The 24,400-nt window shown below is 46.6% G+C and overlaps 9 protein-coding genes across 10 annotated transcripts; 6 read left to right on the forward strand and 3 right to left on the reverse strand.

The window, feature by feature from the left end:
• Window positions 1–939: 939 nt before the first annotated feature.
• On the forward strand, window positions 940–2,711 carry LOC131286760 (zinc finger protein 431-like). The gene is made up of 3 exons (XM_058315758.1): window positions 940–1,229; window positions 1,303–1,551; window positions 1,612–2,711. The coding sequence occupies exons 1-3, from the start codon at window positions 1,008–1,010 to the stop codon at window positions 2,617–2,619; spliced, it is 1,479 nt and encodes a 492-aa protein (XP_058171741.1). The 5' UTR covers window positions 940–1,007; the 3' UTR covers window positions 2,620–2,711.
• Window positions 2,712–3,201: 490 nt separating this feature from the next.
• On the forward strand, window positions 3,202–4,429 carry LOC131290077 (troponin C-akin-1 protein-like). Its single transcript, XM_058319459.1, has one exon. The coding sequence runs from the start codon at window positions 3,744–3,746 to the stop codon at window positions 4,221–4,223; it is 480 nt and encodes a 159-aa protein (XP_058175442.1). The 5' UTR covers window positions 3,202–3,743; the 3' UTR covers window positions 4,224–4,429.
• Window positions 4,430–4,513: 84 nt separating this feature from the next.
• Window positions 4,514–5,236, forward strand: LOC131290075 (putative gamma-glutamylcyclotransferase CG2811). Its single transcript, XM_058319458.1, has one exon. It carries the CDS (start codon window positions 4,649–4,651, stop codon window positions 5,135–5,137), a length of 489 nt encoding a protein of 162 aa, XP_058175441.1. The 5' UTR covers window positions 4,514–4,648; the 3' UTR covers window positions 5,138–5,236.
• A 621-nt stretch (window positions 5,237–5,857) lies between these two features.
• On the forward strand, window positions 5,858–8,526 carry LOC131287040 (7-methylguanosine phosphate-specific 5'-nucleotidase). Of its 2 annotated transcripts, none has more exons than XM_058316055.1 (4): window positions 5,858–6,700; window positions 7,410–7,606; window positions 7,690–7,919; window positions 8,007–8,526. In XM_058316055.1, the coding sequence occupies exons 1-4, from the start codon at window positions 6,336–6,338 to the stop codon at window positions 8,121–8,123; spliced, it is 909 nt and encodes a 302-aa protein (XP_058172038.1). In that variant the 5' UTR covers window positions 5,858–6,335; the 3' UTR covers window positions 8,124–8,526. The 2 variants fall into 2 exon arrangements, with proteins under 2 accessions (XP_058172038.1, XP_058172037.1); XM_058316054.1 differs by having other exon boundaries at window positions 7,410–7,602; window positions 7,686–7,919.
• Window positions 8,527–8,902: 376 nt separating this feature from the next.
• On the forward strand, window positions 8,903–11,984 carry LOC131285522 (uncharacterized). Its single transcript, XM_058314380.1, has 2 exons — window positions 8,903–8,951; window positions 9,030–11,984. The coding sequence occupies exons 1-2, from the start codon at window positions 8,903–8,905 to the stop codon at window positions 11,966–11,968; spliced, it is 2,988 nt and encodes a 995-aa protein (XP_058170363.1). The 3' UTR covers window positions 11,969–11,984.
• Window positions 11,985–12,148: 164 nt separating this feature from the next.
• Window positions 12,149–12,780, reverse strand: LOC131287126 (mitochondrial import inner membrane translocase subunit Tim10). The gene is made up of 2 exons (XM_058316145.1): window positions 12,490–12,780; window positions 12,149–12,415 (listed from the first exon to the last, which is right to left on the reverse strand). Exons 1-2 carry the CDS (start codon window positions 12,638–12,640, stop codon window positions 12,288–12,290), a joined length of 279 nt encoding a protein of 92 aa, XP_058172128.1. The 5' UTR covers window positions 12,641–12,780; the 3' UTR covers window positions 12,149–12,287.
• On the reverse strand, window positions 12,674–13,194 carry LOC131287128 (uncharacterized). The gene is made up of 2 exons (XM_058316146.1): window positions 13,025–13,194; window positions 12,674–12,940 (listed from the first exon to the last, which is right to left on the reverse strand). Exons 1-2 carry the CDS (start codon window positions 13,054–13,056, stop codon window positions 12,787–12,789), a joined length of 186 nt encoding a protein of 61 aa, XP_058172129.1. The 5' UTR covers window positions 13,057–13,194; the 3' UTR covers window positions 12,674–12,786.
• A 1,059-nt stretch (window positions 13,195–14,253) lies between these two features.
• On the forward strand, window positions 14,254–16,321 carry LOC131286876 (uncharacterized protein DDB_G0271670). The gene is made up of 3 exons (XM_058315883.1): window positions 14,254–14,642; window positions 14,740–14,812; window positions 14,940–16,321. Exons 1-3 carry the CDS (start codon window positions 14,601–14,603, stop codon window positions 16,022–16,024), a joined length of 1,200 nt encoding a protein of 399 aa, XP_058171866.1. The 5' UTR covers window positions 14,254–14,600; the 3' UTR covers window positions 16,025–16,321.
• A 1,029-nt stretch (window positions 16,322–17,350) lies between these two features.
• LOC131286450 (ankyrin repeat domain-containing protein 13D) lies at window positions 17,351–21,353 on the reverse strand. Its single transcript, XM_058315399.1, has 5 exons — window positions 21,070–21,353; window positions 20,630–20,762; window positions 19,494–20,570; window positions 19,081–19,426; window positions 17,351–17,737 (listed from the first exon to the last, which is right to left on the reverse strand). The coding sequence occupies exons 1-5, from the start codon at window positions 21,166–21,168 to the stop codon at window positions 17,446–17,448; spliced, it is 1,947 nt and encodes a 648-aa protein (XP_058171382.1). The 5' UTR covers window positions 21,169–21,353; the 3' UTR covers window positions 17,351–17,445.
• Between the last annotated feature and the right edge of the window lie 3,047 nt (window positions 21,354–24,400).

Raw genomic sequence — 24,400 nt, forward strand, 5'->3', positions numbered from 1 at the left:
CTTCCTTTCCGTCTACGCCATCAATTCAGGCCTATCACGCCTCTTCTATCCTTCGGGACAGCCTAAACGGACTTTACAGGCTGGGTCGTTCGTTATTGTTTGCATGACATCTCCAGCCTGGGGTCCGCGACAGCCGAGCGGGAGCGTCGGTTAGAAAATCGGCCCATGAGCGCCGGGGCTCACCACCTCGACCCCTCTACGAGAGGACTGGCTTTCTACGTACACATAGGGCAAAAGTCTCGTAAGCCCTTAACGGGCAGGCATCCGCAGGCAACATGGTCGTTACGCCAAGAAGGAGAAGAAGAAGAAGTTCCGCCTACCGGAACCTGGCGAGCCTAATTTGCTGTGAGGCAGTGAGATCTTCTTACAGCTCCTAGAGCTCATCTTTATATCGGCTCCCCTATTGTTCTTCTGCACATCCGGGGTCAAACATCTTCCAAGCATCTTCCTCTCGAATGTATAGTATGGTGAAGATAAAATTTTCTTTAAACCCTGGTGTAAAACGCACCTCTGTGAATCAGGTTATGCTTCAATAAAGTACATAAACTGACCCTTAATTCTACTTCTCACCTTTGCCTCTCTAAATACTTGCCCAAGAAACTACAAGCCGTTTATGGTCACTAGTGTATAAATTTAAAACCCAACCTCAGCCGAACTAGGCACTATAAACAGCTGCCAGAAACGAGGGTTTATTTTGATTTGTTGATCCTCCTCCTTCAAGCTCGATGTTTTGTTTACGTTCGGAGTCGCGGGGGAGGGGCATATGGCCTTAGTTGCCGGTCCTTAATCCACAGAGGTCTACATCACCAGAGTAGCTGGCGAAGGCCCAGGAAGCTGGATTCAACAGCCGTACTGGTGTAAATCCTCGCAGACGAAGAAGAAGAAGAAGAAGAAGAGTCGCGGGGGACGAATACAAATCGAACTTTGCCGTTGGTATTGTTCCCTCTAGCACAAACTGCCGGTGAACGCTTTCACTCGTCTATAAACTTAAACAAATTGTGAACGGAATGGCTACACTCACTTCGGGGCAATCTATAGCCGATGCGGTTGAAGATCAGGAGGACGAACAGAGCAATCATCTTCAGCACTATGCGGACAATTTCGATCGCCTCTGTCGACTGTGCCTATCAACCGACCAGCTGGTGACTATCTACTCCAACGTGCAGGGTCGTAATGTGTACTATGTACGCAATTTTGTAAAGTTTGCTCTAGATTTACTAGCTATAAAGGTAAGCCTTATGCCGTGTTCTTGTAAAGGCCGAGACACCAACACACTATTTGATGTATTCCCTGTGCCTACAGATTAACAAGCACGATATGCTGCCGAACTTCATATGCCAACATTGCGAGCGTTCTCTGTGCATAATTTTCAAATTTAAAAAGAAGTGCGATCGGTCGTTGGCCATTTTAAAGTGCGTCCAGGATAGCATGAGCAAACAGGACAAGGTAGTAGTTCCTGAGGCGGATCTCCAGCAGAAACCAAAGATACAGCGTAAGAGAAAACGGAGGGCAGCATCTAAGGTGGTGAATTGTGAAGAAATACTGAAACAGGTAATTTGAAAAAAAAAGTTATTAGAAAAGATTGTTGTCATTTGTAATTCCTCTTACTAGCTACCAGCTGGAATCAACATCGGAAAAGTAAGTAAAAATGAAGACGTAACCGTAGCGGACAAATGTACTGTGGAACAAGAACCGGATATGATCGTAGTTGAACAACCTCCCTCTATCAGTTATTATGAAAATGGAATTGAGTCCGCTTTGGATCAAAATGAGTCCGAAGATCCAATTCACGTCGGTGACCAAAACATCAGCGTCTCTACAGAGCTACAATATGAGCAAGCCTATGGCGACGATCAGATCGACCCGGAAGCATATCTTAAAGAGGAAAAGAAAATTGCACAAGCGAAAATAGAGGGGGAATTGTTAGAACTTCTCGATATAGATCACCACGAGTTGGACACAGAGAAGAACAAATCCAATGGACGACGGCGAGCGGTGTGTCCGGTTTGCGGCGCAATGGTAAACAACGTCAAATCGCATCTCGTCGTCCATTCTAACGTGCGGCCACACCAGTGCGATCGATGCCCGAAAAGTTTCACCACCCGCAACAAACTCCAATCACATACCAACAGTGTCCACCTGCGGAAGCGTGACTTCAAGTGTGACGTCTGCGGGAAGGCATTCCTGGAGAAGAACAATTTGAAGGGCCACATGCGGATACACAGTGGTGAGCGGAATTATACGTGCGACATCTGCGGTAAATCATTTCTGTTTGCCGGCACGCTACGCTGCCACAAGCTGACTCACTCGCAGGAGAAAAACCACGAATGTCAGATCTGTGGGAAGCTGTTTCTGATGCGAACGACGCTCAACAAGCACCTCAATGTGCACACGGACGAGAGGCCACACAAGTGCGACCTGTGCGATAAGCGCTTCCGAACCTCCACGCACAAGGTGGTACACATGCGGACGCACACCGGCGAAAAGCCGCTCGGTTGCTACATCTGCGAGATGTCTTTCGCACATCATAAGGCGCGTAGTGTTCACATGAAAACGAAACATCCGGAAGACTTGGTGAAGCTGGGACTTATCGATGATAGGGGCCATCTTAAAGTGTAACACGCTTCTAGGGCGGTTCGTCTCTAATGCTACAATTGCTGCATTTGTTATGTCTGTGACTTATCAACACGATTAATGACATGTTTTAATTTGACTGCACAGTCGTGTCTTTCGTAGGAGATTGTAAAAGCTCCCACCTTAAATTCTAATAAAAATAAAAACTATTCTGTCAAGATCAAAAGTCGTTCTAAATCATCGAAAATGGAACCTCTGGTCTATTGAGACTAAGCGGTACACATAGAATGCCAAGGAACCTAGTAAGTAAGCGGTCCAACGGTCTTACCTTAATTTTCATATTTTTGCATCAACGCGAGTTCACGCTTCCTTCAGGAGTGATAGTAAGCCCCTCCCATATAACCATCGTGGTTTTGGTTATGTTATATCTATACACTTATCCAAGTGAATTGAGGGCGATCTCCAAGGTATAATATTGTTGAAAGAAGTCATATGTAGAATTTTTTAGATTCGAAAAAAGGATATTTGAGTAAGTAAGCGAAAAAGAAAAACAGTGCAACGGATACACTCACACCAGCCGACGGAAGTGTCAACCGGCTTGTCAAAAGATCGGCGCGGGCCATCGTCATCACGCGGCCAAAAAACGGACCATCGTCGACTGCGCTGCAGCAAGGAGTCTTTGGCAAAGCCCGCGTCTTCGAAGACTGTTTGCTCTAACCGGTTTGAGGAAAAAAGAACGACTCGAAAAACCGGTGTCCGGTGTCCTAACGTGGAACGTAGAAGGAGACAACCGAAAAGAAGCTATTCCCAAAGCAGTGTCTCCGCGAACAGTAACTTCGTTTTGTGTGTTTTTATTGACTTTAGTCGTTTTCATACGTTCGTTCGTGCGTGAGCGAGCTGCTATCTGTGGTGTTTCGCTTTCCTGTTGTGCTGCTTCGAACGTTCATGAGTTTATGCAGGTTTCGCTCGAGAGGCACGGCGGTTTGAATCAATCAAATCTACCTCAATTTTATCGTATTTTCGATAAGCTGTTGTAACCATTACATCGACCGTAACTAGTCAAACTGTGCCTAAGGAACACGCGATAAAGTTCCTGTAAGTAAAGTGAAACGCAACAAGTTCCTTACATTCTTCGTACCGCTTGTGGCGACGGAATCCTATCGAAAGTGATGGCCCATCGAGCCCTTCGCCGTGTATTTGTGTACGGTACGCTGAAGCGCGGCGAACCGAACCACCATCTTCTTGCCGACGCGGACAACGGGTACGCCAAGTTCATCTGCAAGGGTTCGACCAACCGACGGTTCCCGCTGATCTTGGCAACCCGGTACAACATTCCGTTTCTACTGGACAAACCGGGCACCGGGAGTTATGTAACGGGCGAAATCTACGAGGTCGACGACCCGCTTATGGAGCAGCTCGACGTGCTGGAGGATTACCGGAAGTTGTACGATCGTCAGATCGAGGACATAAACGTCGGGATCGAGGGTGGCAATGTGCCTTGCTGGTTGTATCTGCTGCGCAACTGCCCGGACCGATTGCTACAGCTGCCGATGCTGACCGAGTATAAGAATACGCTGGAGAAACCATACTCCCGACGCCCACCCGGCAAGGTGAACATCTTCGAGGAGCTGTTGAAAGGCGACGAATAAAAACAAAATGCAAGGCACTGCTGGAACCGGCGAGGTTGTTAAACAGAAAAATCTTATATTTGTACTTATGTTACACATTCTTTTCATAACGGTAAAAGAAATTCTTCCATACTTGTCCACACCAGTTGCAAAAAGATGGTTGTGTTGCAGATTAGAAATTAAGTATGAAATAAAAAATAAAGTCACCAGATAGTGATCGTCAAGTAGTGTTTTCTTTTTTTTTCTCGCCGACTTAAGCAAGATGTCATAGTCTGCTGAGATTGCGGCGTCTAGGAACAGTCATGGTATGCCACTAAATTGATAGTCGTGTGTTGCCGGTCACGAGGTCTATGTTCGGCACCGGTTGAATATTACAGCAGTCCAACGTTTCCACGGTCCTTAAAGTGTGAGGTCATTATCTCTCGAGTCGAAAAATATAATTTCCAATGGCTACTACAATACGCCGTGTGTTTGTTTACGGTACTCTAAAGCGAGGTGAACCCAATCACCACTGGCTAACGAATGTGGCCAACGGGCGGGCGCAATTTGTCGCCCTAGGTAGCACGACCATCCGTTATCCGCTAGTCGTTGGCTCGCGGTACAACATTCCCTTCTTGCTCGATGTCCCCGGAACGGGCTACTTTATCAACGGAGAAATTTACGAGATCGACGAGCCGATGCTCGATCGTCTCGATGTCCTAGAGGACTACCCACGCTTGTACGAGCGGCGAACGGAAGCGATCCGAAATACGAACGATGGTAGTGTTATAAACTGCTGGATTTACCTGCTGCAAAAGTTTCCTAAACGGTTGCTCGCGAAACCGATGCTCACGGAATACCGGAACGATCCAGCTCAACCGTACACGGAAGAAGGCGATAATGATGTTTTCGATGGTGACTATTCTGATGGTGGAGAAGAAGGCGGAAAGGCATGAGAATGACGGCGAGCTGGTTAGCGACGCGATGGTCATAAAATGTTTAGCCCGCAAGTAAACTGAAGTCTGAAAAGCGTCGATTTGAAGGGACGTGTTAAAACGTGCAACAAGAGACGAATAAAAATATTCTTTCCTCAAGGTCAAGTCGTTTTTTTATACGCCTTCCCTGATGGTATTGCTGTGGTAGCGACACAAAAAAAAAATATTTGTAAACAGAGCGGCGCAGCGAAGTGCATCTCCGTGTTTATTTTAGATCACTTTCCACTAAGTATACGACCGGTTTTTAGATCATTATTTTTTATATATTCTTTGGGCACCACACTAAAAAAGAATTGAAACACGATCACGAATTAAGAAATTTTAACGTACTTTAAAATATTGACCACATAAAAAATTGCGTACATCTCCGCTAATTTCGTACTGTCATTTGTTTAGATCACATTCCACGTATCAGCTGGTGCCGAAGGCACGAAGGTGGACAATGTCAACAGTTTGAAAACAGTACAACTGCACCGCGGTTCTTGTTTACATCTGCTCCTCGTTGTATTTATACACACACGCAATTAGGGTGGAAGAAAGTGAAAATTGGTTCAGTTTTCTCGTCTACTTCTGGTTATTTCGCTTCCCGTGCACTACCGAAAACTACCGAGTCGAACGAAGAATCTTTCCTCTAGAATCTAGAACGTAGAAATCCGGCATCTCGTACTTAACGCACGCAGTTTACGCCCATCACAAATTTGGACAGCTTCAAGCACCACTAATCTGGGAGTGCAAATATTTTGTTGATTTTAAGGTTGTGTACAACAACAAACGCACCTTCCCCGCCGAACCTTGAGCAAGGTGAAGTGCAACAAGTTGTCCACGGACTGCGACGCTCCTGACTGAGGATCTGGTCTGTGTAAAAATAGCATTTTCGTTCCCTCTCCGGTAGCGGCCCGCGTCTACGCAGTGCTAGGCACGCCACGACTCTATCGTCAACGGCGACTACGATTCGCGCGTTCTAGCTGTTTGCTCGTCGTCACAACCAAAACAACCGCGCGGTAACGTAGCAAGCGACACTAGGAACCGTGTGTGCGAACGGCCGTGCGTGTGCATCGAGAGACGTGGTCGAATTCGCTGCTTCGGGGTGTTCGGTCGATTCGTGCTCAAGGCAGTCGGAAAAATTCCGCTGTGGCAAGTGGTACTTCGACGTAGTATTATGGTGGGACAGCGCAAGTTTCAACTGAGCGAAGTGGCCGCCCTCCAGCGGGACCACGTCAAGATTCGCGACCCGGCCAAGGTGGAGCTGATGCTGAACGAACTGGTTAACGGTGGCACGGAGAAGCTGCAGGTGGTGACAGACTTCGATTACACAATCACCAAGCAGCGTCTTAGCAACGGCGAGAAGGTGCTGACCAGCTTCGGCATGTTCAACGAGTGCAAATCGATCCCGGCGGATGTGATTCTGGAGCAGCGCAACCTGTACCACAAGTACCGCCCAATCGAAATCGATCCCCACATGGAGCACGAGGAAAAAGTGGGGTACATGATCGAATGGTGGTCGAAAACGGGTGACCTACTAAAGTAAGTGGATTTCACTACCTTCCTACGCAGAGCTATATAGTTTCTTTTTCATCACACCACACGTTTAGTTATCAGTACCGTCAATCAACTACATTGTTTTAACTATCAGCATACCAGCGCGCTTCTAACAATTGTTTTGGTAACGTTACATGCTGGCAATGAAGTCTATATAGATTGCACACGCGTCGGTTTACTTGTCGCATTCACGGAAAAAGAAAAAGTTATAAAACTTGTACTGTATAGACGACATGTTTATAATATTGATGCCTGTTGCCATTTTTCCAAACTTGTTCCTTTTTCTGATGTTCCAACAACAACAACAACAAACAAGAGTGCGTTGGTGGGGTCTACATATTGGCAGCTTATCAAACGCTTTTAACATGCAGGCATAAATCTATTCGAATGGAGCGGATAATGTGCTCAGGATTTCAATCATTTTCCAGATCACCTGTTTCGTTGTACGACTCACGAACTCATTAGCTCCGGGTTTTGTTATCTCAAGTTAGCAAAACTTCGGTTCTAATAAACCGATGCCGATGAATTAACCAATATTGTGAAACAGGAGGTGTTTAAATTTGTTCAGACAAAACTATCGTTTGTTAGATTTAGAACATTCAAATTTATACGAATTTGTCTTACGAGTCTTACCACAAAGTGGTCAATTATATTTTGGTACAATGAATTTTAATTCTAATTTCTTCTCTTTCAGAGGCTTTCAACTGCCCCAGGAAGATATTGACGAAGTGGCGGGACGATATAAGGATGGTCTTCGGGACGGTACGCACGACATGTTTAAGGAACTGCACGAGCACAACGTACCGTGTCTGGTGTTCTCCGCTGGCCTCGGTAACTGTGTACTTTCTGTACTTAAACATGCGAATGTGATGTATCCAAATGTTAAGGTTAGTACGCGTAGGTTCATGGTACAACCAATAAGTGGATTGGATGTAGTTTAATATATTCGCAATTTCCTTTTTCTTCACAGTTAGTATCAAATTTTCTACAGTTTAGTGATAATGGTATGCTAAACGGACTGCAGGATCGTATGATTCATACGTTCAACAAAAATGAAACAGTTCTCGAGGGAACTGAGTACTACGACATCGTGCACTCGCGGGATCACGTTATCGTGATGGGCGACTCGCTGGGAGATGCCGGCATGGCCAGTGGTGTTCCGTCGTCGTCGCACATTCTCAAGATAGGATTTCTTTTCGACCACGTATGTAGTTCGTGTTAGGCGTTGTCAACGTTATCTGTCTCGTATCCGATTAACGAATATGTTTCATTTTCCTTTTGACCGTTTTAGCCTGAACTAAACCTACCCCGCTACATGGATGCATTCGATATCGTGCTGATCGACGATCAGACGATGGACATACCACGGGCGATCGTCGAAATGGTGAAGAAACAGTCACATCTGTAAGATGTAGGCGCTAAAATGTACAATCTACGGAAAATTTCGTACGATTAAATCGTACGGCTTGGAGCCATCACATTGATCGAGGGACTCACCCCTACCCACATGGCTTAGGAACTTAAACATTATTCAGCGTTACTTGACTGCCGGAAAGAAGCTTTCTCAGCGTTTACTACGGACTTCCTACCTACTCAGGCTGGTATCCGTGTAGGGATCGTGTTAGTTTTTTTTTTTTGGTAGTGTCTCATTTTGATTTAAAATTAACTCCGTTGACTAACCGTTTCATCGATTTCCTTAATGAATTCAATACAGATGCGCTCGAAAAATAGATGTACTCTTGCAATTAATTCGAGTACTTCTGTACGCACAGATTATCCTTTTGAAATATAAATTAATACCCAGGAGTGAATTTGTGTTATGAGTTTTTAAGTTTAGTAGGATTTTGCCACAATATAAACCAATTTCTATGATGCCGATATATTTTAAAACATGTTCCTGTACTCTATGATTCTTTTTCCATTTACGAAGACTCACAAACAGTGTGGCGAAACTAATTGGGGAGTGAATTTACATATCCAAAACGTGTTAACATCAATAATTTTTGCTGCAGTGCAGTGCAGCTGAGCAACCCGCGACGGTAACGCTTAGTAACGGTGCAAGCTATGAACCCCGTAACGTTTCCAAAGGGTCAATATGTCAAATGCAATATTTGTAAACAGAATCATATCACAGCTGTTTATCTGCGGCTTAGTTTCATCGATAGTTTTACCTTTTGTGGACTGCAAATGTCGTTATTTCCTGCATATAGCGCGGCATCAAATGATGCAAGTGATGGTAAGTAAAACATAATTGCAGCATGCAGATTTCTAACTGAAACATTCTTACGAGCTTGTTATTGTTCGTTCCAATCAGATGTCTCCAAACACACTAAGGAGAATCTTTCCTGGCTAACGAATCAAAGTTTTATACCACTCTCTGCCTCGAACGAAGAAGCCAAGGACGATTCCTCCAGCGAGGATAATCGGGCAGACAATGTCAACCAGGGGAGGCACGATGAGGAATCACCCTCCGAGAAGGGTAGACTATCCAAGAAACGGAAAAAGAAACACCTAAAAAAGCACAAAAAGAAACGTGGAAAACGTAGGAGTAGAAGCGCCTCGTCGGAGCAATCGGAAAGTTCTAGTGACACACCTGACCCATCCACCGTTGGACAAGCGACTGTGAGGATATCCGAAGTAGAGTACTACACCGATGTAGATCCGTTGAAGATATACCTTACCGTTGAGAAGCTTCATCGTCCGGCGTGTCCTCGGTATCGGTTAGCGACGAAAAGACCTCTGGGTGCGAAAGACTTTAATCGAACGGGTACTTCATTGGAACGACATAGGCGCTACTATAGGATAAGCCGAAAAGATACAAATAATGAGGGTACAAAGCAATCGCAAGAGGAAATATTGTCCCGAGAGGAAACGTTGGAACGGTCGCTACGAACCGACGAAACGGTTGACAAATGGATCGACCTCATACGCTACCGGCAGGACCATCCGATCCATTTGGATAGCTATCAGAATCATAAACGAGAGCTCTCGCTTGTGGAACGAGCCCGACGTCACTTTCCAGCTGACGATAGACTGCTGCACCTGTACCTGGATGCGATCGTGCGCGTGCATCCGACCGATGAGGTGCTCGACCTGATTCGGCGGGCAATCGTGAAAGACGAAACAAACGTGACGCTCTGGGGTGCCCTCATCCGTAACAAACAGTGCGCCATGGCCCAATGCATCGTGCCGGACGTGCTGAAGCTGTACGAAAAGAGCACCCGATCGCTGTTTATGGCCCGCAGGAGTGACGAAACGATGCTGCAGCTGTTTAAAAATTGTGCCACCTTCTGCCGGCAGGCCGGACTGAATGAGCTAATGTTCGGGATGGTACAGTTAGCCGTCAGCATGAACGTGGGCGGTCGCTTTGCATCCGAATGTGGTGGCCTGTTTTCCTCTCCCGAACACTTCCCGCAGCTGATCGAGTACGAGGAGCTGATACTGCGATCGGGTCTGCCTATGAACGAGATATGGCTGCGCGTGGAGTTGCTTCGGTCCGCCTTTCAGTATCTTCCGTTTGCGGGAACGACCCGACTGACTAGCGACCCACAGCGGATGGTGTTGAATGACGACGTCATCGGGTTCGTCTACCCACTCATCAACAAGCGTTACTCGTTCGAACTTACCCTCACCGTGCTGCGGTTGCTCAAATTTCCTTTCGCCTCGAGTTTGCTCTCGGAAGATCTGGAGTGTTTCCGCGAGGAACCGTACGAATCGGACTGCTCCGAACAACTGCTACCGTTGCTGCTGGATGTGTACCGGAATCGTGCGCTTGATCACGAACTGTACGCCCTCATCAAACAACTCAGCGTAGCGCCGTCATATGTCGATGCGAATCTTGCCCACGAATCATACGTCGAGTTGGCGCAACAATTTATAACCATAGCCATAGACCATTTTGAAGGTACCCAAAGTGCAATCTTGCTGATACTCTACCTGCAACTACAACGGATGTTTGTGATTTCGGAAAAGATTTGCGCGGGGGAACTCGGTGAGGGGAAAATTAAAGCGATTCGTGCGCGAGTTAAAAATGTTCTTAAACATACGCACAGCACCAATCAGAACAATCTTCTCGTGTACGCCGAGTACGGGTTGCTGGAGTACGAAATGACCGGCCTTTCGAGTGGAGCGTGTCGGAAAATTTTCACAACCTCCGTGCAGGTGTGCTGCTCCAATCGGGAAGAAGGCCACAATAATTTAACCGAAGACGACAATAATACGGATCTGTTCACGCTTGTTCTAACGATGGTCGATATGCTGCTGGTAAATGGTCGGAGGGCAGAAGCTGTTGAGGCCCTCACGAACCTTGCCCTAAACCCGGACAAGTTAAATTTTGAAGGTGACAAACAGGAAACGTCTACGACGGTACCTCCGGACACGGTAAAACTGTCAACCCTACAGAAACTCAATGATCGCGTTAATCGAGGCGTTCGAAAAGAAACGGAACTCGGTGCGGCTCCATTAACCGTGGAGCAGCATTTTCTGCCTAACGGATTAATAGGTTCGATCAAAGCGTACGTTATTTACTTGGCGTTGGTACGGTCCAGCCTTTCCGAGGCCATCAAACAGCTGGAAACATTCCTTTACCTCTTCAACGAACCCACCAATCCCCGGCATCGGTACTTGCGCAATGGTTTGTACCGCATCTACCTACAGCTTTTCCACATCGGTCAGTTGTGTGGAAACCGCGCCGGTCCTACGCACCAGGAAAGCATAAAAACGTTCCTTGACGTAGCGGATCGTACACTTGGAGAGTTTCCCTCATGCCTGAACATACTTCAGTCGGTTATCTTCCACCCGCACTTGCCCTGGTTCAGTTTGCGCCACGTGGTCGGGCAACGGCTCACGCCAAAGGGCGTTCTTTTGCTAGCCGTAGCCGCTCGTTACCGCGCATCGCTGGCCAACCAAGCGGAACAGACAGAAGAGATACCGTACAAGCGAAGGATATTGAACCTGCTGCGTGGTGCGGTTAAGTCCCCGGTAAGTTCCCTACACCAGAACGCATTGCTGTGGCGTTTGTACTTACGGGAGCTATTCGATCAACCGAACGCTGCACCCGGAGTCAGTGTTTTGGATCAATGCCGGAGGACACTGTACGCTGCACTTGAAGCTTGTCCGTGGAATAAGGCGCTCTACCTTGATGGTTCATCCTGTGCGCCTCAGGAACTGTCTGCACTGCTCGATTTGATGATGGAAAAGCAACTGCGCGTGCACGCAATACCGGAAGAGCTGGCGATATTGCGGGACGAGTGATTAATCGATACGAAATACAAACGATATTTTTACTTCAATCCTCCACCGTGTCGTTTATTCTTCCAATCGGGAGATTCCTTTGTGTCTTCAGCGTGTTCCGTAGCATATGCAATGTAATCTATGCTGACAAATTCGGCCAATTCGGGTCCCAGGAGAGGATGAACTGTGGATCATGGTGGGATTGTGAATAAGTGCAATGCCATGCTCTGGTCATGTTATTACACGCATACTAAACAATTAACAAACGAGGATGGGAAATGAAACAAGCTGTATGTACGAGAAATTACATCTACAATATGTGGTAGTTTCCTAAACGTTTTCACACGCCCATCTTTTTCTTCAGGTCCTCGTCTTGTGCTGACATGGCGGTTAACTTTTTGCCAATTCGTTCGTGCACCTCCAGATACTTTGCCACACACCGGTCGATGCAGACGGACTCTCCTTTGCCTGGCGAAGAAATAACCAGAACAAGAAATTAATACCATCAAAGCAGTCGGTGAGGGTGAAACCGCTCTACGTACCCAGCTCTGAATCGGCGTACTTCGGGGGGATGCATTTTTTGTGACAAGCTTGCGTCATGCGACTGTACAAGTCGGACATCATTTCGATTTCCATCTCCTGCATTAGTTGCAACTTGGCCTGTTGGGCCGCATTCAGCTCGGGCATGCTCATTTTGATGGTTTGATGGAGTTTTCACGACCTGGATGCAACACGAAGATTCTCGACGATTAGAGGATTGCTGTTTTGTTTTTTAAAGCTGTTTCAATGCCAATGAACAGATTTTTGTCAAATTTGTACTTTTTTTTTTCCACCACCCTTTAAACGTCGAATCGGCGCGCTTCTTTTACTTCGTATTCACCAACGTTAGATTGTCGCATTCGTTCGCGAACTTTCATATTCTCATAACGATTTTTATCTACGGACTGTTTCGATGCTACGAACGCACCAATTCCAATCACGCTTATGATAGCCCTGAAAAACACGAATATGGAACTTTTGAGCAATGGAAAACTCGCTTGCTGGGATGGAACAGCACAGAGCACAAGTTTTACTTACCAACCGACTCCGATTTTCGCCAGATGTCCCATACGGAAAAACAAACGCAATCGCAACCGCTTTTCGCTACATTCACCGAATTAACAAGGTAATCTTCGTTCTTGCGAAACACTTTTCGTGTGTTTTACCGGGCAATGGAAGTTCTTACGAAACAATTTCCCCCACAATCATACCACACGTTTCGATGACAGTTCAAAAAGGTAAACAGCACCGTCGCACTGTGGGAAGCGGTCGTCCCAATTTTCAATAATTTCTGATTTTATGATATAGAAAAATCTATATAGTTACCACGAAGGCTTATCAATAGAAGATATTCTTTCCTATGAATTTGTCTATCTTTTACAAATCGGATTAAACGTACAACCAGGTAAAAATGAACACTTATTGCATATTACACCTGCTCTAATTAGGCCACCCCAATTACACCACCATTGGATTGGACCACCACCAAAGCACGGTTAATGAATACGGTTATCGAATAGGGGATTTCATGTCCACCATATTGATTATACTCAAGTGTCAAATATTGTCTATAAACAAAGGGAAAACGACGAGCACTGACGACAATTTTCCCTTTTCTGGAGGACCCAGCCTTACTTATCCGGTACCTTGATGAGAACGCCTTTCTCGGACAACTGCGTATCGGCAGCAACTTTCTGCACTTTTCGACGGCAACCAGATAGCACAAGCCTGCTTCAGATAAGCATGTGCTTCATTCACCTGCTTCACTAGCTTGATCAAAAAGCAAGACAGCGTTTCGTCGTCCGTTTCGCACTTTACAAGACCCTGCAACGTGAACATAAACACCTGACCAATAGCAATATGCAACGCGGGATCTTTGGCCATCCTCAGTAGTCTAAGAAACCGAGACAGCACCTTCCGGTCGTAGTACTCCCGACCGCCGACGGCCAGATAACCGTGGCAGTGAGCAGCATCCTTGCAAATCTGCCTTTGTGTGAGCTCAAATTACGCAAAATTTTACTTAAAATCAACACAATCGCCACAACCGCAATAGCACTCCACAACACAACGGCCGTTCTAAAAGCAAACTACATTAACCGGACTGTCAAAGGTTTCCGTCAATTTTTTTTGTTATTTTAAATCTTTAGAATCTGTCAGATGGGATTCGAATCTTTAGAATCCGTCAAATGTGATTCGAATCTTTGGAATCCGTCTAGGGATCGAATCTTCGAATCTTCCGAATCCCGATTCTGAAAACACTACTTGGTTGTACTGCGAGATTGGTCTTCAGAACGCTAAATTTTAAGCGCACAATCGATATCGTGTTTGTTTTCGTCGGCATCGAAACTTTGCCAAATTGAACGCAGCTTAGAAACTTGCTCTGGCCAGTGCAATAGGCAGTGTTTTGTCCGTATCGAACCCGTGCAAGGGTAGCGTTTGCCGATTCGGATTTCGCGGATGTGTTACCGATGATTTGAAGCAGATCTAAATTGATAAACTTTCGCATCGCAGTAGCTACTGGGGGAGAGGGTTTTTGGAGACGCTTTCCGTGTTTTGCATCATCCGCTAGGAACATTTTCTGTCCAGTCCTCGCTATACAACGTTCCGCCGTACGATGCCATCGAAGAAGAAAAAGTACAACGCACGATTTCCAGCGGTGAGTGTGTCGGGTGTGCATGCCAACCGGCTAGAACAAACAAATGTCCTCTGGGGGGGAAAATGTTTCATTTTACTTTTTCGTCGCTTTTCTGCAGGGTCGCATCAAGAAGATAATGCAAACGGATGAAGAAGTGGGAAAAGTGGCACAAGCGGTTCCGGTCATAATCTATATCCTTTTCAAAACACACACTTTTATTGTAGCCAGGAGTGTTTTACTCTTTGAAGAACAATAGCGAAAGGGAGTTTTCCCTTCTTTTTTTTCCTTAACCAAACTTCCCTTTCATTGGTAGCGTACCTAGGACATTGGAACTGTTCGTCGAGTCGTTGCTAACGAAAACGCTGAAAGTCACAAATGCGCGCAACGCAAAGACGCTGTCCCCGTCGCACATGAAGCAGTGCATCATCTCGGAGAGCCGGTTCGACTTTTTGCGCGATCTGGTGAAAAACATCCCGGACATCGGTATCAACGAGGATCTGTCCGGCTCGGAGGCCGGCTATGGTGCTGAGGGAACCTCTCCCGCATCCACATCGACCTCCTCGTCGTCGGTGTCGTTCTCGAACGGTGGTAACCCAGCGGTGGGGGGCACCTTCCATCATCAACAGCACTACGATAGCCCCACCATGCTCCAGCGGTCCGAATCGTACTCGCCAGCGTCAGCAACAAGCATGGTTGGCCAAAACAGCCATCATCACCCGAAGCGCCAAGCGAGTGTCAGTCAAACGGCAAGTTTAAACTTCTACAAAGAAATACCACTGGAGGGAACGAGCAGCCCGCCACCGCCCAAGTTGACCCGCCTCAACTCCGCCCCAGCCGGGGGCGCTCCGGCGACGACGGTTCCCCGTTTGCCGTTTAAAATCGATATCCTACCAAATCTCCCGCCGGCCGGCACGACGCCCAGCACGGCGAGCAAACACACCACCATCGGTGCCATCACACCCCAAATAAGCTACAAATTTGAGCGACTGTCGTCGTCGTCGGCGTCGTCGCCCACCGCGGCCACCACGCTCGAGCCGGTGATTAAGCTCGACTATTCCAATGTTAAGCTACCCGCCTCCTCGTCCGCGACGTCATCCTCGACCCGGGGGTCCACTACCATCCAGCCAACGATCAAAATTGATCTCAGCAGTCTCGCAACGGCATCCTTTACGACAACGGATGGAAGTACTCCGACCACTCCGAAGCACTTGGCCACCTCCGGGGGGAGCAGCAGCAGCAGCAGTAGTAGCAAGCACCAGCACCACGCAACAACATCATCCTCGTCCTCGTCGACCCCCGCCACGACTCCCATCATCCAAAGTCCGCTATCAGCAGCACCACCAATTTACTCGGCAATGTCCTCCACCATACCCGGCATGGATGAAGATTATGACGATATTTAAATTCCCAAAACCTCAACCCCGAACCCAGTCCCTACCCCGCTCCGTACACGCAGTGCATTTATTCCTTTCCTCAACCGGACGATTCTTTTACCGACCCGAGTACCCCTCGCGGTCGTTGGATCCTTTGTAAATAGTGTAGCAAGTAGGGATCCGACCATAATGCAAGCCACGCCTCACGTTCACGAGGACCAAGTACAAGTTTGTAGTAATTAATGCACCCCATTTTCCTTTTTGTTCGTGCTCGTGGTAACATATCCGGGTGCAAAGCAAATATGACACCCCTGTTGAAGCAACCCCCCTCCCTGTCCCGATTTTGCTGCTGAGCTGCGGCTAACTTCTGCCGCACGGGGAAGCCTCACCGGGGGTTTTCCCAGACCAATCATAAAGTGTTGTGTGCGTGTGAGTTTGCGTCACGTAAAACATTGCGAGTTGTTTTTTTTTTTTGCATATATGCAAAAACATGGGTTTTTAGTTGTTTTCTTCCGCTTTGAGTAAACGTAACGCAGATAACGGAGCATCGTGCAGCGCCAATGGGGTGGAGTAACAAGAATGTATTGAAATGTATAGATTAAACCAATAACGAACGCATATGATTTCACCAACGAAAGAAAAAGGGTTGACGGGTACGCGAGGGAAATTAACAGAAAATAAAAGTTCCACAACGCATACTTTCAAAAACCCACCCCTCGGGTAGTGAAACAACTACTATCATTAGTTAGTATATAAATAGATAAAATTTATTGACTGATTATGAAGCGATTAGTATAAAATAGTGTTACTTGTTTTTGTCGTTCAGTGTTCATTCCGCCCTCTCTCCCAACGTTCGCGAAGGGAAGCTTTTTAAACGAATTTGCTATCGAGAATGTACCCCCTTCCCGGAACTGACCTCGGATCGTACAGCTTTGGCGCATGCACCCTCTTGTGCACGGTATATTGTATGTAGGGTCTGATCGTTAGGGTCGATTTAGGAATCAATTTTCTTCATATTTATATTTATATATATATATAGGTCTGTATATTATATCATTACATTAAGTAGTCTCTCTCTCGTTGCGGAAGGATTTTTTTGTTTTTTCTTCTCCGTGTGTTCTGTGTGTGTATTTGTGTGCAAAGAATCGGATTTTGTTTCGTCCGAATGGGCTATAATATTCTAGTAAAACGGAAGCTACTGGAATCCTCGTGAAGCGTACGGACGGGCAAGCAGGGTTTCGTTTTGCAGATTATTTGCAGATAATTGGGTAAATACTTCCGGTATCGAGGTATACTTTATCGCTCTTTTCGTTTGAATTCGGACCTTTACGGGAACGGGGCCAAATGTCGCTACTCTGTGCCTTTTTGTCAGGATCAAAACATTCAAAAACGAAAACCTGTCGAAAAGAAAGCATGGTGGCCAGCGCGCAGTGGAACGGTTTTGGAAACTACTACTTCTCCTGCAAGCTTAGCCGGAGCACCTCGGCCAGCATTTCCTCCTCCCGCCGGAGATCTTCCTCACGACGGCGCTCTTCCTCCTGGCTCAGTTTGATGGCAAGCTCCAGATTCGGGTCCAGATAGTCGGGCGGCGTGTCGTCGTCCGGTTGGTGGATGCCCGATCCCGCCGTCACGCGATGGTCGAGGGCCACCGCTGGCGGAAGAGTGCCCGCCTCGGCACCGGCACCCCCGGAAGCCACGTGGGCACTGCTTTGAAATCCGGTTATCAGTGATTCTTGCAAAGCTCTGTGAATTACACAACATAGAGAAGCGAACCATGGTGTGGGTTGTTGTTACTGGTACTAGCGATACGATCGTGATTGCGTGTAGGATGTGATTTTCAAACGAGAAAGCGAGAGAGAGGGGGGGGAGGGAGAGAAAAAGAGAGAGGCAAGGGGAAATATATTATGCGTGATGGATTGGCGCAGTCGAGCATACGTGGTGTTGCAAGTACCAAGCCAAACGAAGAATTTGTTTGTCGAAGCTAACTGCTAAAATATCATTGCATCAAAGCATAATCCTATCGCTGTGATCACTTAATCTACCTCGACGTAGTACGTAGTGTGTCCTTTGAAACAGTCTTCATTGAAAGGAATATGTTTTTGCACTTTGCACATTCAGTTCAGTTTGCGAAAGAAATGTTTATGTCAAAAGCTCGCTGATAAATAAGTCGAAGTTGTGGCAAAACGTTAAACATTGGACAAAAAAAAAAAAAGATCACTGCATACGAAGCAAAAATAGAATGGTAATAATTAAAATTTCTAGCAAAAAAAAACAATGGTAGGTTGGTCAAATCTAATCGATGAATTAGAAAAAGAAACAAAACAAAAATCATAAAAAAGGAAAAAATAGAGCAAAAAGAATATTACCATTGCCTACATCACTACAGACCAGTGGGAAAGAAATAGAAAGGAAAACACAATCTCGACCACTGTTCACATATGTTTAGGACGTTGGAGGGCTGATAAGAAAGTATTTTTTAATAAATAAATACATCCCTGCTGGTGGACCGTAGAGGGAATTTTTAAGAACATAATTTCAATAATAAAAAAAAAATATTTTTTTTAATCGATATGACGTGGTAACATATTGGAGAAAAAAAAACCCCTGACGCCCGGGGATCACTCGTCGATTAACTTTTGGAAAACAACTTTTTCAACGGGCTTCGGGCAATAGATGCCGGCAGCATGCTACCCATGAGGGAATTGGAGTTCGATTTCTTCCCATCGGTCGAAGCGGAACGATTAGGTGAACTACGGAACACCACGCCAAGGGTGGTCAAGCAAAAGAATACGAATATTGCGAGATACGGTGGCCACGCACGTGCGAGAAGGGAAACAAATAAAAACGGATTATTGTTGTGTTTTAACATGCATTATCGGTGCGGCATGCATTATTTGAAGTCGTTTAGAATTTCAGTTCGAACAAACATGGAAAAAGAGAAAACAGAATGGAGAAGATTAAAAAATCGGGATATGCAGCAAAATGGGAGAAACAATAATAACAAGAAACATAGTTCAAAGGCCCCCCACGCCTTTGGCTGGAATGGGTTGAAAAGCTGTGCCACCCGGTGCCTTTCCCCACCATACCTCTGCAGCTGCTCATCCTCGTAGTATTGCGGCGTAAGGGGCCGGGGCGCTTTTAGGGCTTCCCAGATGTCCACCTTGTCGTTCTCGCTGCCCGTCTCGACCAAACTCTGCTGGATCGCGAACTGCATCAGCTCGTCCTCGTCCTCGAACGTCAGCTGCGAGCGGAAGTCGGCGATACCGCGCCGAACCCCGTACCCACTCGGTGCCTCGAAGCACGCGTCGTCGATGATGCAGGTCGTGCGATCGTCACTCTCCCGTATGTGGGTGACGTGGGCAACCGGCTGCTCGATCGCAAACACATTCCCGAACGTGACGACCGCGTTCAGCACGTGGAAGAGGGGAATTTCTAAAATACGGGAAAAGAAAGCTGCAATTTGAGTAGAACTTGGCATGTTGGCTCCGCGCGCACGTACCTATTTTCACCGGGAATCCCGAGGGCAACTGCATGGTGATGAAATCCTTCAGCTTGGACACGTGCGGGCTGGCCATGGTGGACATGAGGTCCAGTATGGGCAGCACCTGCTCCTGCAGCTTGATCGGGAACTCTTCGCTCAGCCAGATGTTCGCCTTAAAGTGTTGTTCTTTGGCAGTGATTCTCTTTGGTTTCCCCACGTCCCGCCCGTTCAGATCGATATCGGAAAAGTACTCTTCCGCCGTCGGTGCGGACGGCGCATCCGGCCCATTACTTTCCGCTGTTCCGGCACCACCTTCGGCACCATCCGGTGAGCGATCGTCGGTGCCGTTTGGAGCCGGTTCCCTAAGTGCACTTGTACTCGACCCGGCCGCCGCATGGTCGTAGTCCTCCTCCGTCATGCCCAGGAAGTGCTGCAGTGGGGTGCGCGAGTTTTTCACCCGCGCCTGCTCGTTGTCCCCGAGGTGTTCGTTGCGTGTGCGCGTGATGAACTTGACGTTGCTCGCCCCGTACACCTTGCACTCGTAGCCATTGATCGACTCGACCTTCTCGCTTCGCCAGCCCCAGAAGCCGGATTTGTTGCGCTCGAAGCTGATCTTCTCCATGTCGATGTGATTGCAGATGACGGGGGCTTGCAGGCGCAGGTGGACCGCTTCCTTCGACGGCCGAATACCGTCGATGTTCTCCGACTCGATGTTCCGCATGTGCTCCACCGACACCTCGCCCGTGTCGTGATCGATCTCGATCATGCTGGCCGTGGTCGCCTGACCCTTGTAAATGTAGCTCCGGTTACCCCGCTGCCAGGTGTTGTTATCGAAGCCCAGCAGCGTCGTGTCGATGCGTACGTTCGATCCCCGCTTGTACACTTTGTACGTATCGCTCGGGCAGACGCGCGACATCAGCGGAACCCAGCTGGTGAACTCCCATTTCATCTCCACGTAGAAGTCTGGCGTGTCCTGTAGGTGCTGCAGTAGCTGCGGCACGTGCGATACCCGTTTGATGTGACGCTGCAAATCGCGCACCTCGAGAATTGCCGTCAGGATGTTCGGATCGCCGGAACAGACGGCCTCCTGTACAACTGTACAGAATATACATTATTTCATGAAACAGCTATCCATTTTCCGGGTCTATATTTACCTGACCATCCATCACATTCCACGTTCGCATTGCATTTGGCAGCTAGCAGAGCCTTTACGCATTCCAGGTGGGACAACTTCACGGCCAGCATGAGTGGCGTTCGCCCTCGGGGATCCAGCTTTTCCAAATCATGCTAGGAGAGAGGACAAGATCAGGCGAAAGAAAGGCACAGCATTGTAACAAACGATGAGATTGCGATATTCTAATCAAAGTCCATTTTCCCAAGGGAAATCAATGGCCATGAATCATAAAGAAATTTCATAACGCCAGTTAATACGCGTTCCCATGTTACATCTCTTGGTACGCAAACATTTTCTAATCAAATTAGACCGACACCGCAGTTTATACTAATTCAATTAATGCGCGTTTCTTCCTGTTTTGCTGGCACAGCAATATGGCCATCCCCTGCGGTTGGAGGGTGCCCGTGGGCCGATACTTACCGATTTGTCATTTATGGCCTGCTGCAGCTCCTGATAATCGTTGTTCCACACGTACCAATGAATGGGAAAACATTCCTTGATCTTATCGACGGTGATCATTTTGCACTTGCTCGCTACTGGCTACTAATAAGAATCTCCGTTAGCACACAGCACATCCGTGAAATGATGCACCACCAACAAAAAAAGGAATAACACGAAGTCTTATCACACTAAGCAGTAACTTAATTTGGGATCCTGCCTATCTTTTCTCCTCCGGAAAACGTTTCTAAATGATCTTGGGCGGCAGTATTTTCAAGCTTCACACTTAACTTGCAACTTGCTTAAGAAACTCTTGATATAATATTCGTAATCACCAAGAGGAAAAGAAACACCTCAAGACTGTTTGCGTCCGATCAACTCAATAAAGTCACGGTACAAAATGCAAAAACAACTTGTCGAATAGAGTGGACCATTTCGTTCGGGACCCAGACCGTTCCGTTCCTTTGGATGATTTACTTGTAAATATCGTCTTTTTTTTCACTCGTTGAAATTAAGCACAGTTTTGGTCTCCGGAAAACAAAACTTTTAAATAATATTTGTCGTTTTCTGTTGCTTTGGTGCTAGTATAAAATGCACACAACACCCAAATACTTTTGCGTTCTGTGAAATGTCTGAATTGGATTCCGTAACTGTTCATCTCCACATAGCGAACTCTCCTCCGACGAACTGACGAACTCAGTTCCCGCAACAGCTGGGAAACTCGTAGGAAACTGGTAGGAAACTCTTGACAGCACTAGCAAAGCCCCTGGTTCTGACGTTTAATAACTGACGGATTAAGAAGAAGCGAAGAAGACCGAAACAAATGCGTGTCCACTTAGCGAACTCGGGAAACTCGAAACTCCATACAAGTTTGACAGGAGTTTCACCAGAGTTTCCTATGAGTTCGCTATGTGGATATGAACAGTAAGAAAGAACGCAGTGAACTGTAATTCCAATTTTCCATCACTATCTCGTTTTTTTTATAGCTGCTTAAAGCTCAGAGACGTCGCCAAAAGAAGGGGCACAGTAAAATTATTCAGTGTCAGACGTTTGATCATGAAATGATGTACAAAAAATTGATAAAATCAAAAATCATGTTTTTGAAAGCAAATCTTATGATCTTTCATTTAGCGTTTGATGAATTAAATTACCTATAAAACAATAAACCTCAAATAAATGTTCCTCTTTGATAACTCCCTGCTCCAGAACTTGCAGCGTCGTTCTTGTTCCTGGAACGGCTGGAACCAGCAATTCGTCGACGCTCACAAGTAGTGATGGGGAAACTGAATCCCTACAGGGATTCGAATCTTTCGATTCAAATCCATTATGAGATCCGGATCTCCGAATCCGAACCCCAATCCGTCATATCACACATGCTCATCTAAAGCCGATTTTTCATATGAACAACACGAACAATCTAGTCCTTTTTGGGAATACTAGGTAAAACGGCCCGGTTACACGGCCCAGTTACAGGACCCATTTTACAGGACCCGGTAATTGGGCCAGTTTACAGGGCCCGTTTACAGAGCCTAGTAACACGGCCCGTTTAAAGGGTCCGTTTACAGGACCCGGTTACATGGCCCGGTAACACGGTCAATTTACAGGGCCCGGTTAATGGACCCGTTTACAGGGCCCTGTAACACGGCCCGTTTATAGGGCCCGGTTACAGTGTCCGTTTACAGGACTCAGTTTATAGGGCCCGTTGACAGATCTCGGTTACAGGGCCCGGTAACACGGCCCGCTTGCAGGGTCTAACCTTGTAGAGTTTACGAAGAGTGTAGAAGTTTTACTGTTAATTTTATTCTGCGTTGGTTCATCACGTTGCAGCACCATCTTTTTCCCAAGAGTAAATGCAACGTTCGATTCGAAATTGTCCCCAAAATCACGAAAACGTTTCATTTCACTCCTATTACAAACTTTAAATTAAACTGTGCCTGCAGATTTCCGCTTTGCTTTGTTTTATTTTTCGGCAATTTAGCCATCGGTAATCAAAGTAACCATCAACTACCAAAAAATTCGCTCATCAAATCGTTTACCCGATCAGAGCGCAACAAAAATTTCCCCTTCATCCTTAGTACCTTAGCAAAAGCAGAACGCGTGGGAAAACCGGTACGCTGCAGTGCATCTCATTTTCGCGCTCGCTTCGCACGTTCGTTGCTATATTGCTATCTAAGCGTAAGAAAAGTGTGAGATCAGTACATCTCGCTTACGTGCTCGCTTCCCTCAATCGTACTGTCTAATGGAACCACTCAGTTACTGGAGTTTGTATAGCGGATGCAGACTAACTGATTTACCCGAGTTTATTCCAAGAAGAGTAACATTTATTATGTTTCAAAAACAATTATGACAGCGATATCATTCTAATTGAATCCATCGTGGGTCACTGAAACAGTGAAGCAAGTCCTTTTGATGTTTTTCCGCACTTCCCCGGCGAGTACTTTATCGCGGAACGAACATGTTTGAGGTTCTGATAACATTCTTCACAAATAGCGTCTCAAGCGACGGCTAGACACAGCGGTAATCGCACGAATATTCCCGCCGTCCAGCGGGAATCCCGCAGTGGATAGTGTTCCTTTGGAACTGTGGTCTTTGTGAACAAAATTTTGAAAGGCCTGGTACCAACGTATTTGGGGGAAAGGATAGTAGCTAGGACTCACACTCCTAATGCCGGTGATCTGTCCGAAAACGCCCGAAACTCGTTGTTTTGCAAAGGAGTGGTACAATGGTACAACAGGATGCCGAGAGAGATTAAACAAGCGTGAAAACTTAGAGAGTTCAAACGCCTATGCGGCGTATACGTGAAGCGGGTAGTCTGACGCTGTGCTTGCAATGTATTTAGTAAATTTTGTAGTTTTTAGCCCGTAGTATTGCATTTGTCAACATGGTCTTCGATTATGATGATGATGAGTAAAAAAATGAACAGGGACTTTTTATTCTTATTATCTTATTTAACTTAATAGAATGAATGATTCTACATAGTTTTGAGACACGCGCGGGTAAATGAGGACAATTGGTGGTAATGGCTGTACGAAAAGAACTAATAGTATCTACACATCTTGCTGTAGTTGGGTCCCTTTCTGTTCTTGATAGTGGCACCAGATTATCAACCAATGGTAATTGGCGGGGGGAACTACAAACAGAGCAGAAATATCCTCTTACTCTCCGGAAAGTGGTGCCTCGTTAACCTTGGGGGACTCGGCGATTTACCTTTCGAGGTGATTGCTCGGGGCCGTTGTATGGAAGGAACGAGATCAGGTCCCTTATGGCCTTATCACACTGGTCACCAATGGTGGCTTGGCGAAGGCACTCGACT

Source organism: Anopheles ziemanni, chromosome 3 (assembly GCF_943734765.1).
Source record: "Anopheles ziemanni chromosome 3, idAnoZiCoDA_A2_x.2, whole genome shotgun sequence".
NCBI classification, from domain to species: domain Eukaryota; kingdom Metazoa; phylum Arthropoda; class Insecta; order Diptera; family Culicidae; genus Anopheles; species Anopheles ziemanni.